The 12,976-nt window shown below is 37.1% G+C and overlaps 1 protein-coding gene across 1 annotated transcript in view; it reads right to left on the bottom strand.

Moving 5' to 3' along the window:
• Nucleotides 1–12,976, bottom strand: part of VEGFC (vascular endothelial growth factor C) — a 96,285-nt gene that overhangs the window by 24,108 nt on the left and 59,201 nt on the right. Inside the window, exons 2-3 of the mRNA XM_045813437.2 lie at nucleotides 10,248–10,461; nucleotides 8,622–8,812 (exon numbers count right to left, since the gene is read on the bottom strand). Of these exons, the coding sequence (XP_045669393.1) occupies nucleotides 8,622–8,812; nucleotides 10,248–10,461 (405 nt within the window). The remainder of the gene's footprint in view (nucleotides 1–8,621; nucleotides 8,813–10,247; nucleotides 10,462–12,976) is intronic.

Consider the following 12,976-nt stretch of genomic DNA (forward strand, 5'->3'; position numbering starts at 1 on the left):
GAAATTGGAGAAAAAAAACAAAACTGTGTATTCTGTAAAACTTCAATAAACAGGAGGAAACGCCAAACAATTCCAAATGAGAGGTTCCACTTGTTTGTTATCTACTGGAATTCCTTAATAAGAATTCTAATAGTCGATTCTCACCGACAAGAATGGACTTCAAATAAAGCTACATTTTGAAACAATAGATTGTTTACACCAGCATAGCAACAGTCACAAAGCAACAATTCTATTTCTACTTATCTTGCAGGCTAGTAAAGAAAAAGGTGTAGAACTTCCTTATGAGATCCTGGATTACAGTTTAATATTACATTTGAAAGGAATGTTTGTGTGGGAACAAATATCAACCCCCCCCCCCGACAAAATGCCTCCCTTTACGACATCTTTTCCATACCCCAAAATGTAACCAGTTTCTCTTTATAGCATATCTCATTGCTATCTTTAATTTAAATATTCCAATCTTGAGTCCATTACTTAAGTAAAGAAGCAATGTGTAGCTCCTGGAGAGTATGATGAATAATTGTAAAATGAAAGAATGAAACTACATGGCATTTAAAGAAATAATCCCTAATAATGGGAAAAGGTGACAATTAAGGGTCCACTGCCAGCTTTGCAAGCGAGGATACCAACCACATGGCCCACTCTCAAGGACCTGCAGAACTGAAACTGGGTCTGGGAAGAACACAGGATAGCAGATGCTAATGAGTTTACTTTTGTACTGAATTAATTTTTATGTATTGTTATACATAAAATGCATACAATGCTGCAATTAAAAACCCCAATTCAGGAGTTTTAGAAATACTGAATAAAATTTGTGCACAGGATCAATACCTGGAGTTGGGAAAAAGGGGTATCTTTAACAGATGCATTATTATTTTTTTTCTTAAGGCAAATGTTACTCTTAAACTTCTGATAATGGATATTGGTATAGAGCTTTTTCCCCACATCTGGATAAAACCTGATTCCCAACAACTGTGCTTGCCAATATTAATTAGCTAAAGATTCCAAACAAATCACATTCCACTTGTTGAATACATATGAATGTAATCTTTCAGACCGCTGCAGTGCAAAACAATACCTCTTAAGTTTCATTCCATAGTTGTACATTTTACTTAGGTTTAAATACATTTTGCTAAAAAGAAAATTTTGGGAAGCACTCAGTTCAACTCAGATTTAATCTGGGATGTTTTTGCTAATATATATGCTTGTATTATTTCTTTATAAAATAATTAAAGATAGCTTGTTTTTTTAGAATGGCAACACAAAATTTTAAATACTGTTGTGCATGTCCGTCAGAACGAACTAGAGGAGACCCAGCTCCCACACTGGGCTGGCTCCTTCAATGGGCGCTCATGAACATAGCAGACAGGCTGTGGTTTCTTCAGCTCCAATCCTAAGATTTCCAAGGAAGCCCCATGGGTTTGGTAGTTTTTCTTTCTCATTCCTATCTCCAGAAAAACTATGTAAGGTAAATACTAACATTTAAATAACTTTTTAATCCAAATGTTTGGCTCAAAAGCAGATGACTTTCTTCTGCTTCTACTCGAGTCATCAAATAATTTATCTTCTGCAAAATTCACTTTCTCCTTTTTGGTTATATCTCTTAAATATACAACTTCTCGTAAGAAAATATACTAAAAGCATATGTTTATGAAAGAGGTCAAAAAGACACTCAAATCTACTTCTCAGAAGCAGATAGTTGGGAGGACTAGGAAGCAGTTGTGACCTATTAGTTCACTTTGGAATGCTTAGTGCATATGGTTTCACTTTTCAACTAATGGCTGGCTTCCTCACACATTCTGCTAACCTGCCCTTCGCTGGGCCCCATAAAAAATTCTAGGAAGCTTTTATAAAAAACTTAGGTTTTAAATTACTTAAGGTACATTGTCTTTAAAATTTATATGATTCTAGTTGGTGACTTTTGTTGCTAAAAGATGTGTCTGGAACTCCTTTAACAAGACAAAAACTCTTTTTTTTCCCCTTCAGAAAACACAGCAGTAAGAAATTTCCTTTTATGTTTAAAAGAGATCATCACATGCTCCCATTTATAGTACATTGAAAATATAATAAAAAATACATTTAGGAAAGGTACTACTTAGGTGGAAGCTTTTACAAGTTGCAATATTAGCAAAAATGTTAAACACACATGAAAACATTGCCTTCAGGAGTTTCACATCTCGCTGTCCTTGCCATGCATTTCTCTTTCACAACACTTCGACTACTTTTATTTACTTGATAAATGTTGATCGCCTTACCCTGCTAACCTGTGAGCTACAGGAGTGCAGCTTCCACACATCACCATATACCCATTGTATGGCAGAGTATGAAGCACCAGGTGCTTCACCCCACTTGCATAATTGAATTTAAATTAAAATAATTGCTTTTACTATTAAAAACAATCTGAGTAGATTCTTTGGGTAGGAGAAAGGCATGATATTAAGAAATCAAAAGGAGAAATGGATGGGACTATCAATGACTGAATGTTGGCTTTCCCTTGGCATTGGCTTTTGCTCTTCTCTCCTGATACATGAACTCTCTAGGTAGTAACGAGTACACCAGGGCTTCCAATGGCATTTATCAATATGATGTTTCCTCTCAAATCTACAGCTAAGGATCCAATCACTGCTATAGAATTCTAGAATCACATGCTCAATCTGCTTGGGTATCTCCACCTAAATATCACTCCGATTTTTCAAAATCAGCAAGTTCATGGCTCTACCCTTGACCCTAAATCTGTTCCCTTTTCTTTATTCATTCAATTTAGTGCCTAGTGTGCCAATAACTGTGCTATGCTCCAGGGTAATAAGCAAACACAGTCTCCGCTTTCATAGAGTTTAGAGCTTAGGGACTAAAACATTCTGACAGATAAAGTAATGATGCTAATATATGGGCAATAAAGGACCATACAGAATGCTTGAGAGGTGACATTCATATCTAGGCCTAAGATGAGCAGAAATTAGCTCGATGGTTATCAGGAGGTGTGTAAGAAGATGGTTCAAACACAGAGTATTGTTGACTCCAAGGTAAGAGATATTGACAACATTTAAGGAGTAGATGAATTTGGGTCCTTGTGGAAAGTCGTATTTGGGGGAAAGCAGTGATAACTGAGGCTGCAGATTTAGGCAGCAGCCAGATCATGGAGGGCCTAGTAAACCACGTTGAAGGATTTAACCTAAAGAAGGCACCTAAAGGAGAGTGCTGTTGCAAATATTTAACAGCTTAGAACAGCTTGCATCAACCAGTCACATGCTAGCCTGGGCAGGAAATGATTTATCATTTAGAAAACAAAAAACTCACTGCTATAATGTGGCCAGTGGATGGGAGGGAGATATGGAGATACAGAACCAGTCACTAGGCTGCCCCAGGTGATTGATGAATGTGGCCTACATCAGATGAGATCAGCAGGATGAAGACACTGGATGGATTCCAGCCATGTTTGGAAGGGAGATTTAACTGGAATTATTGATTGGGCTTTTAGTGAAAGGAAGACTAACTTGGATTAACCAACAAAGATGAGTGATGTCACTTAGAAAGAGAATACTGGAAGAAGAAAAGGGTTATTTACTTGCTTGTCTATCTGTGTGGGTGGGGTGGGTGTGAGGGAATAGGTCCTAACTCCAGCGTGGTGCACATGAACCAGGACCCACCAGAGGGGAAGTCAAGTCACAGGAGTCTGAGCTGGAGATAAGGATCTGGGTACCCTCCATTAAAAGCAAAACAGTGTACATGAAGATGCCTAAGGACAGCATGTGGGGTCAGGAAAGAAGGTGTCCTGGGGCAGCACCCCGAGGACTAAGTATCTCATTTTCAATTCACTTCAAATGTTTAATTCAAGCTCTGCAAATCTTTGGAAAACTGAAGTGCTAAATGAGACTCCTGTGCTGTTAAAAGGATACATACGTTCCAAAAAATACCACTTCACAGATCAGAATCTGTAAGAATTGTGATTATTGCACGTGTCAAGCCTATCAAAAACGATCAAAATAAAACTTGAAAACAACACAAACCAACAACAAGAAACCAGGCCTCAAAAATTTTATAGGTAAATTCTGATTTTTCCAGTGAGCAGATGACTGGGAGGAAGCAGGCAAAATCAATGATTTCAACATCATAAATCTGTTATAAAAGCCATCCTAAATTCTCTGGAGCCTGGAGGTGAAAGAGGATGAAATTCAGTGAGAATTGATCCCATATGAGCTAAAGTAGATTTAGTTTTCTTTTAGAAAAAATATCCTATCTGAGGATATCGGACAAAATTCTGTTACCTACACATACCTTAAACTTAGCACTAAATGCTCTTCTTAGCCTGGAAGCTTCTTCCTGAAGTGTACAACCCTCTGACACCTCCAACTTGACAGAGAAGTTTGTGTGTTGTTGTGCATACGCACTTATCCTTGAATAAATGCTTCACCCCGGCACCCATTAGGTCAACATGGAACCTCATCAGGTCACTGGTGGGAATAAATATGGAGCGGTCCCAGAGAAACCGATGGTGAGCAGAAGACTACATTCATCCATTGTGTTTACTAACAACGATTTTTCTGTTTTCCAAGTTTAGATTTTACCTAAGGCACTCCCGGTATCCATTTGGCACATGTGTAAAGTAAGTGTGTATTTAGTAAGACAATAGTAAGAAGAATACAATGGTGTCTTCTGCTCATAGCAACTATGGGAAAAAAGGGGGAGCATTTTCTCTTCCATTTGTTCAAAAACAGACATTTTTAAAGATTGATCTGAAAGTTATAGCCCATACTTTGATGAGGCAATAGGATCGGTTTATTTAAAAATTACACAGGTGAGTTAATCAAGTATTTTATTATTATTAACCTTTAAGGCAATAGTTTTAAAATCTGCTTCAATGGATAAGGACTAGGGTAAGGACACCTCCCCCCTGGAACTGTGGGGCAAGGGCTGTAGATGTGTCCATATCTTCATTTTTTCTTCTGGTGAGAGGGTCAGTTTTAACGTGCTTCCAAAAGGGGATGTGTGCTAATTCTGTGGCCAACACTCAGGGAACTGAAGAACAACACAGATCTGTTCTTGGCTTTATGGAGGAGATGGACATTAACCAAATAATAATGGCTATATTGTTATAAACTAGGATTATAAGCTGTAGTAAGTGCTATGAAAGAAAAATACGGAAAATGATAAAGCATTTAAAAGCAATACAGGATCCAATCAAGGAGGTCAGAAAAATCTCCCCCAAGGACTTCTTGAGCCACGTGATGGAGATCTAAAGAACTGATACCTCAGCAAAGAGGAGACTATCAGGTGAGGGTGACTTAAAAGTGTGAGCAAGGATGGAGGGCTAGAGGAGACGCAGTGGTTCCCAGAGACTCAAGGAAGCCTAGAGCATTTGGCAGCACAAAACGTTAAGGACAAGGGACAGTTATATCAGATGGTGCTGTGGAGGAAGACAGACATTTAAGGCTGTGATAAAGATTTCCGTCTTATTCTAACAGCACTGGGAAATCATGGAAGAGTCTTTATGCTGGAGACTGGCACCACCAGATCTGTGTTTTAAAAATATCACATTGGGGGGCCATTAAGAGAATGCATGGGGAGGAGGGGAAATGGAAGCAGGAAGCAGAGGGCATGGTTTTTCATTAGCTCAAAAGAGCATGAAAAGCATGTTGGACTACAGTGATGGTGGTCGACATGGGGAGGCAAGGTACTTCAGAGACAAAATGAACATTTGATTTGGTCACAGGCTGGACATGTGACAACAGAAGGGAGATGTCAGCGACGACCCCTGTGTTTCTGATTAGAGATAAGTCACACATCAGGATGGGAAACCACAAGGCCAGCGTGTTGTTAGGGCTGAGTGTGGTGCTGGGAACAGAAAGCTCGTCTAAGGAACTATTGCACAAAACATTTGAGCATCCGTATCTAAAGAAGATAGATATTTTGAAGTATGTAATTTGAATATTAAAACAGTAAATGGTACACCTGAAACCATGAAACACTTTTTAAAGAAAATTCATTTTAAAACATTTTTTCTATCAACTTAACGAGGCATAATAGAAGGATCTGTGGAAGAAATGAGTAATGAAAAATAGCTTACATATTGTCCGATGGCAACTGATGTTCACCAAGACAATAAATTAACTCTAAAAAGACAGGAATTTCAAGAACTGAACCAACAAAGCAAAATCTCAATGCTGGAACAGTTATTATTCAACTTGATACTTTCACAATATGAGCACTTTGAAAGTAAAGTTTCATCTAACGACCGAATCCAATAAGGCATTTTTGAAATAATAAATAATGAGCTTTCAGTAGATACATTTTATTTGGTGAAATAATTCTTCACGATCTGTCTTTTGAGGCTATTTCATGTCATCCCATTTTTAAAACAGATACAGCCTTTTGGTCTTTGGAAAACACAACTGGTATATCTAGACCTTTTGAAGATCAACCAAATTGATACTGATTTAAGTCAAACCCCATAATAATAATATAACCTAGGATACATATCATATTGCTTAATCAAAATATTTAAAAACATATGCTATTAAAGGCATTCCAAAAATGTAATTTCCTCCATCACTCACACTTATTTTCTCTAACTTAAAAAAAAAATGGCATTTCAAGAAATTCAGAAGGCCAAAAATCCTTTTATGGAATTTGGCTTAAATAAAAAGGCAGCAACATTTTTAATATTAACATCTTTTTAAAAATAAATGTTAGTTTTTTGGAGGCTATCCTACTGGAGCTAAGTATTCATTCTGATGAAAAAAAGTATTAAGTTCCAACACTTTAATTAAAGGATTTTTAAAATTCTGTTTTACTTCAGGATTAAGATAAACACATATTACCAAGTAAAACCTGTTAAATTAGTAGTATTTTATTCAGAATAGTGTACACTAAATCTAGTTTCTTAGCTAACAAATTCCTAATTACTGTTTGATAAAGATAGAGGGGTAAGGGAGGGAGCCCACAAAGGAGGAGTTGTGCTGTGATCAATGACTAAATTATATGTTACTCTTTTAAAATATTAGAATTTTATCAAGCGCAGAAATGTTATCCCATGACCCACAAACATATATTCTACTGATTACATTTCTAAATGCATGAATATATTTAGAATTATGCTGCATCTCTTGCTAATGCCTGCTAGAAGGAATACTGTGTCATTGCGCTGGATTCTGGAAAGTAATCAAGAATCAATGAACTCCTTCTGGCTGTGCGTAACTATGATGATAACAGAAATGATGTCAGGCCCCAAAGCATCACCTTTTAATTTTTTTTTTTTAATCTTTAGAGTTTAGGTATAGGTAAGTTGAATGGAAAATTCAGTTTTATAATTTATTTTTTTTATTTCCTCTTGCAAGTCTTAGTATCTGAAATGGCTTATTCCTTCATCAGGCATATAAGCAATACAAAGAAACACATTTTTCCCCAAAAAAAGCAGTTTGGATTGTATAATAGGACAGTGTCTCCAAATCCAGAGCCCCCATGATCATTACAGTAAAAATTTTAGAAATTTCCAACCAGATGGGAAAGCGCAGTTGAAGAAACTCAGGTAACCTTAATTTTCATTTCTACTTAGTTAAAATAGGAGTAGATTTTATCAATGGGATCCAAGGTTTTGGTCAGCTCAAGTTTGTGTGAGAAGCTTTCATTATAGGTATTCCAAGTATAGACATTATTTGACTAAAAATGTCAATTTGTTGTCATTTTACATTGTATCAATCAAACCTCTCATCACGTTTTTGAAATTATTTTTCATATTGAAGGTCACAGTGCAGTTCTGAATGCAGCCAGATTACCTGTGTTATTTCAACTCTCAAAACTGATTGGAAAAGCTTTTCAAGCAAACATAGGTTTGTCTTTCCCGAAGTTTGCACCAGCCCAGCCCACGGCCTGGGCTTCTCCAGACATTTCTGCTCAGGGGCCAGCGGCACACAGCACTCTGAACACCACTCAGTGATTATCACCAGCTCATAAACACGGCCTCTGATAGCCAGCCGCCTCTCCCACAGAAGACCTAGGTGCAGGGTAGCGCACCTGCGCTGAAAATCCTGGATCCAGACCGAAGCTTAAGGTAAGTTTCTTGGTTGTTATACTAAAAGCTTCACATCTAATGTGATGGGACTTTACAGGTAACTCAAACTACTTGAGATTTAGTGTCAGAATATCTGCTTTGCTTTCTAAGTGGACACAATGACTACACTCAGAGCGCTGGCTTATTTCAATACAATACCTGGGCTGTGGCACAGAACAGAAACGTTTTGTTACACGTTTTGAATTGTGATTTGTGCTGTAGCTGTACAATCAGAAGACTTAACCACTTAAAAGTAACTGATGGCCAAATGAAAATATTTAGAACACACACACACACACACACACACACACACACACACACACACTCATACGTGTATTTCTTATTTGCTTCCCTTGGCTTTGACACCACTACTAGGAACAGAGTTCATAAAGCATCAGTTACTTTCTTGGTGAGATGATAGCCTCAACACCACAGAATGCTGAGAAATTCACTTCGTTCCCCACAGACAATCTAAGCAGCTCGGAAGGGCACGGCGTTACCGCCCCTGGACCAGAGCCGTGCCAGGGACTGAGGTCAGGGGCTGGGCAGCTCCCCACGCAGCCAGCGCACCTACCGTCTTGCTGAGGTGGCTTGTGCTGGTGTTCATGCACTGTAGGCCCTCGCTGTTGCAGCAGCCTCCACATCTGTAGACGGACACACATGGAGGTTTAAAGAAGGTGTTTGTTGCTGCTCCAAACTCCTTCCCCACATCTATACACACCTCACGTGGTGTGCACTGAGTTTTTCTCCACTCATTATCAATACCTGTCGAGTCATAGGGAAGGCCGTAAGTTACACAGAAGCAGCGAGGCGGAAAAGCCCACAGCAGTTGGAAGTCACATTTGATTTCAGATTTTCAGACTGAAGTATAATACATAATGTTAAAAAAGAAAGAGTTGACAGGATCCTAAATTGCCCTGTGAATTAGAATGCAGTATAATATTTATTCAATATTTAACAGATCAGCGAAGGATATTCTCTTAAAAAACGAATTTCTGTAGCCATGTAACAAGCTAAATTAGGATTATGCTTTCTTAAAACAACACCAGTTTTTCTGCAGCACTTCTGTTTGGTTTTCTTTGCTTAAGAAAATGAAAATTTAATATATAGAAGTTTGCAGGACCTGCAGAGAGACAGAGTCCACTCATTTGCTATAGTATGTACTATTTTGCGGTCTCAGAGCAAAGATAAACAACATGATTTAATTTTTCTTTCTAAACTGAGATGCAAATGAGGAAATGGCTGTGGGTCTGGACTGAATTCAACGATCATTTTCAGGCAGGCTATCTGGCAGCTTTGGGTAATGTCACTTGAAATGCAAGTGTATCTTCCATCAACTGGGACATGTATCCTGAACTAAGTATCGTCAGGAAAGTCAAATTTTCCTGTTCCTTTTATGCTCTCTCGGCATTCGGTTTCCAGTGAGTTAGGGGTTTAGCTCTAACACTGTGGACTCTTTAAATATTGCATTATAGATGATGTACTTCTTAAATGTTCTGGCTTCTTTTCCCCATCTTTTCCCTCAAATTTTTAAGAAAAAGGATATAAACTATAGGTTATTCAACCTTGAAACCATTTTGCTTGCATGTGTTTTCAAAATAATTTGCAATCTCAAACCATGATAGCGACTATCTAACAATTGAAGGGAGTTATTTTTTACAAGTAGTCCACCAATTTATACTATGCCATTTTACGCAGCATCTTAACTTTTTGTGACACCCTCTGCTAGATCTTTTAGTAGCTTTCCAAAAGTCCAGCTCCCAAGCCAGTTACCTGTGAAACAACAAGGCATTTCAGGTGATTTAGAAATTAAGCATTTCTGAACCCAAATCAGAAAATGTACGTGCAATTATTTTGTAAGATATAGAATGTTTAAATGGCGAAACTGACACAGTGTGGAAAATATATCTTCAGGTTTTTAAAATTTTGCAATGGAATATCACCTTAATTAAAAAGTGTCGATAGGCCTGCACCTTTCTACTTTTATATTTTGAGAAATCCTCTTAATCATCACAGTGAAGTTATAAAATGCCGTATTTTGAAAATCTGCATTCCTATTTTGTTTGCCTTTGGCCCTAAAGGTATTTAGTGGTAGAGATGCTGAAATTAAAACAAACAACAACAACAAAAAAAACCAAGCTGGCAGATTTTACTGTATTGATATATGAAGCTTATCATATATTTTCTTTCCCATACTTACTTTTCAAGATCTCTGCATTATAATGTGCTGCAGCAAATTTTACAGTCTCTTCTGTTCTTGCATTGGTGTTGGGCTGTTCTTTATTACGCTGCCAACCGCCTTTCCTTAACTGACATTTGTACATTTTCCAATATTCTGGGTAGAGTATGGTCATGAGCTCATCTACACTGGACGCTGACCGCAACTGTTCCTCCAGATCTTTGTCTGCATACGCCTATCAAAGAAACATGTGAGATCAGTCAGTTATCAGATTAAGAGATTTGAAAACAAATGCACTAAAAAAACCTCTAGGTTTAATGTTATATATGCCAGACCCTTATTAAAAATATGATTAACTATCCCTGAATTACTTTACTTGGTAAAATTATATCCATATTTTAATTTGAATCAATACCATGATTAAAAATGAAGTTAAGTACCCACAACCAAATTTGTAAAATATATATTTGGTTTTTAAGACAAAAATTCTGTGAGACATAATTTTAAACATAACTTCCCAAGTAGCTTGTTTGATTTATGTTTTACGTAATTGGCAAATTTTTAAGTTTGAAAATTTATTCAAGCTTGTATTACCCTCCAATATATAAACTGACATCTACTCTCAGGCTTTGCCTCATCAGCATCAATAAAATATAATTAAGCAGGATGCTTGAAATTAAGAAACTTTGTTTTACGGAAGCTTTTTTAGAATAAATAATTCCATGAAGAGGGGCGCCTGAGTGGCTCAGTCATTAAGCGTCTGCCTTCGGCTCAGGGCGTGATCCCGGTGTTCTGGGATCGAGCCCCATATCGGGCACCTCCGCTGGGAGCCTGCTTCTTCCTCTCCCACTCACCCTGCTTGTGTTCCCTCTCTTGCTGGCTGTCTCTCTCTCTCTCTCTCTCTCAAATGAATAAATAAAATCTTAAAAAAAAATAATTCCATGAAGAATGGGATTTCAACAGCAGCATCACAGGTTTATGTTTTGGCAGAACCTCCAAGTATTTCCAAAAAATCAAATTGTCAAGATTTATTTTGCTATGAAAAAGACATGAAACAGGGTGGAGAACATTAATTCTGCTCATAAATATTGGTTGTCCAATTAAGTAGAACATCCCAGGTAATATTTAGGGAGTTGTACCACAGTTAGGAAAAAATACAGTTTTCTATATTTTATATGGAAAATGAGACATTGTTTAACTTCATATACAGAGTGAAACACAACATCAAAAGTTTATTTTACCCTGTCATGTTTATCCCAGCTTTTAAGTCTAAATATGGGAGGAAACACTTGGGACATTGGTTCTTAGAGTTTAGTGTGCACAGGAATCAGCTAGAGACCTGTTAAGTGAAGTAACCACCCCCTCCCAGAGGGCTTTGGATGGAGACCAACAGTCTGCATTCTAACAAGTTAAGAGTTTTCCTCCTAATTCTTGAGGTACACAATTAATATATTTGCTTTAAAAGTCAAAATACTATTTGATTTAAAGTCTTTTCACCATGATTTTGAATAATCAAAGTTATTCTGATGTAGGTGCTATTTGTATTTTATTTGAGAAATGTAATCTAATATTACTTTTATCATTCTACAGCCTCGTAGGCAGTAGGTTACAAAAAGTGTTCCTTTCTATTGGATAATAAAATTGGCTATTAATTTTAGGATTTCCCCTTTTTTCATTTATTGTGTCAATGGGGTATATCACTTAATCTCTTTAGGTCTGTGTTCTGAAAATATTGATATTCACCCATTACTCTCTGGAATACTGAGGTTGATTCTTGATATGCCATACAGCCATATAAAATATAATTCCCTTGAATAGATGGAGGGTGGGGATGGAGAGATCTCCCAGCTTAAATGAAATGGACAACATCTCCTCACACAGTTTCCCAAATGTTTATGAAATATTTGTCTCAAGAAAATCTCATATATGAAACAAATTTCAAGAATCAAAAATGTCTTGGAATCTAAAAGGATTGCAACTGGAGAGAAAGGTTGCAAAGTATATGGGTAAAGTTTTGGTCATCGCTACCTAAAATGGAATGTCATGGACGGGTTTCTGTCTGCCTCTGCTAGCTTGAATAGCCCTTGAGCCAGCAGGAACACCATAGGGCTGTGTGACTGGTGGGTCCCTGGGATTCTTTTCCCCATAATTCAGCTGGAATTAAAGTCAAGTTGTGACCTCAGCTGATCACACGAATATCACACGAACAGGCATGAGTGTTCACTTGCCAGGAAGAGCTTCAATACCACACACACTAGTGTTAACATGACACAAGGAAAGGTACACGCCAAGCCATACAGAAAAAAGACAGTGGGGAAGAGGGGCTTTCAATTAAGTATTATTTGAAGTTTTAAGGCAAATCAAAATTGTACTTCAAATTTTGTACTTCAAAATTTAGAAAGGGAAAATAACAATAATTGTATCTATGACAGAAAATGCCATTACTCAGTAGATAAATAGAAAAATATAAGCAAACAATTCACAAAAGAAAAAAACTGCAATATAAAAAACTGGGGAAATGGGCCAAAGCCAAACTACAGCATATGAATAGAAAATAAAAGTTATATTTATACTCTTAGGCTGAGAAAAGGCTTTTCTGAAGGTGAATATAAAGATAAAATGTAAACTATCTGTACAGTAGAAAATAATGTAAACTAAAAACAATCAAATAGGAAAACTATTTGCAATATACATGACCCATGGAAAAGGACTGATATTCTTAAAATATCACACGAACATGTTAAAGACAA

This window comes from Ursus americanus, chromosome 27, assembly GCF_024610735.1.
Source record: "Ursus americanus isolate L20-20 chromosome 27, mUrsAme1.1.p, whole genome shotgun sequence".
In the NCBI taxonomy this organism is placed as follows: Eukaryota; Metazoa; Chordata; class Mammalia; order Carnivora; family Ursidae; genus Ursus; species Ursus americanus.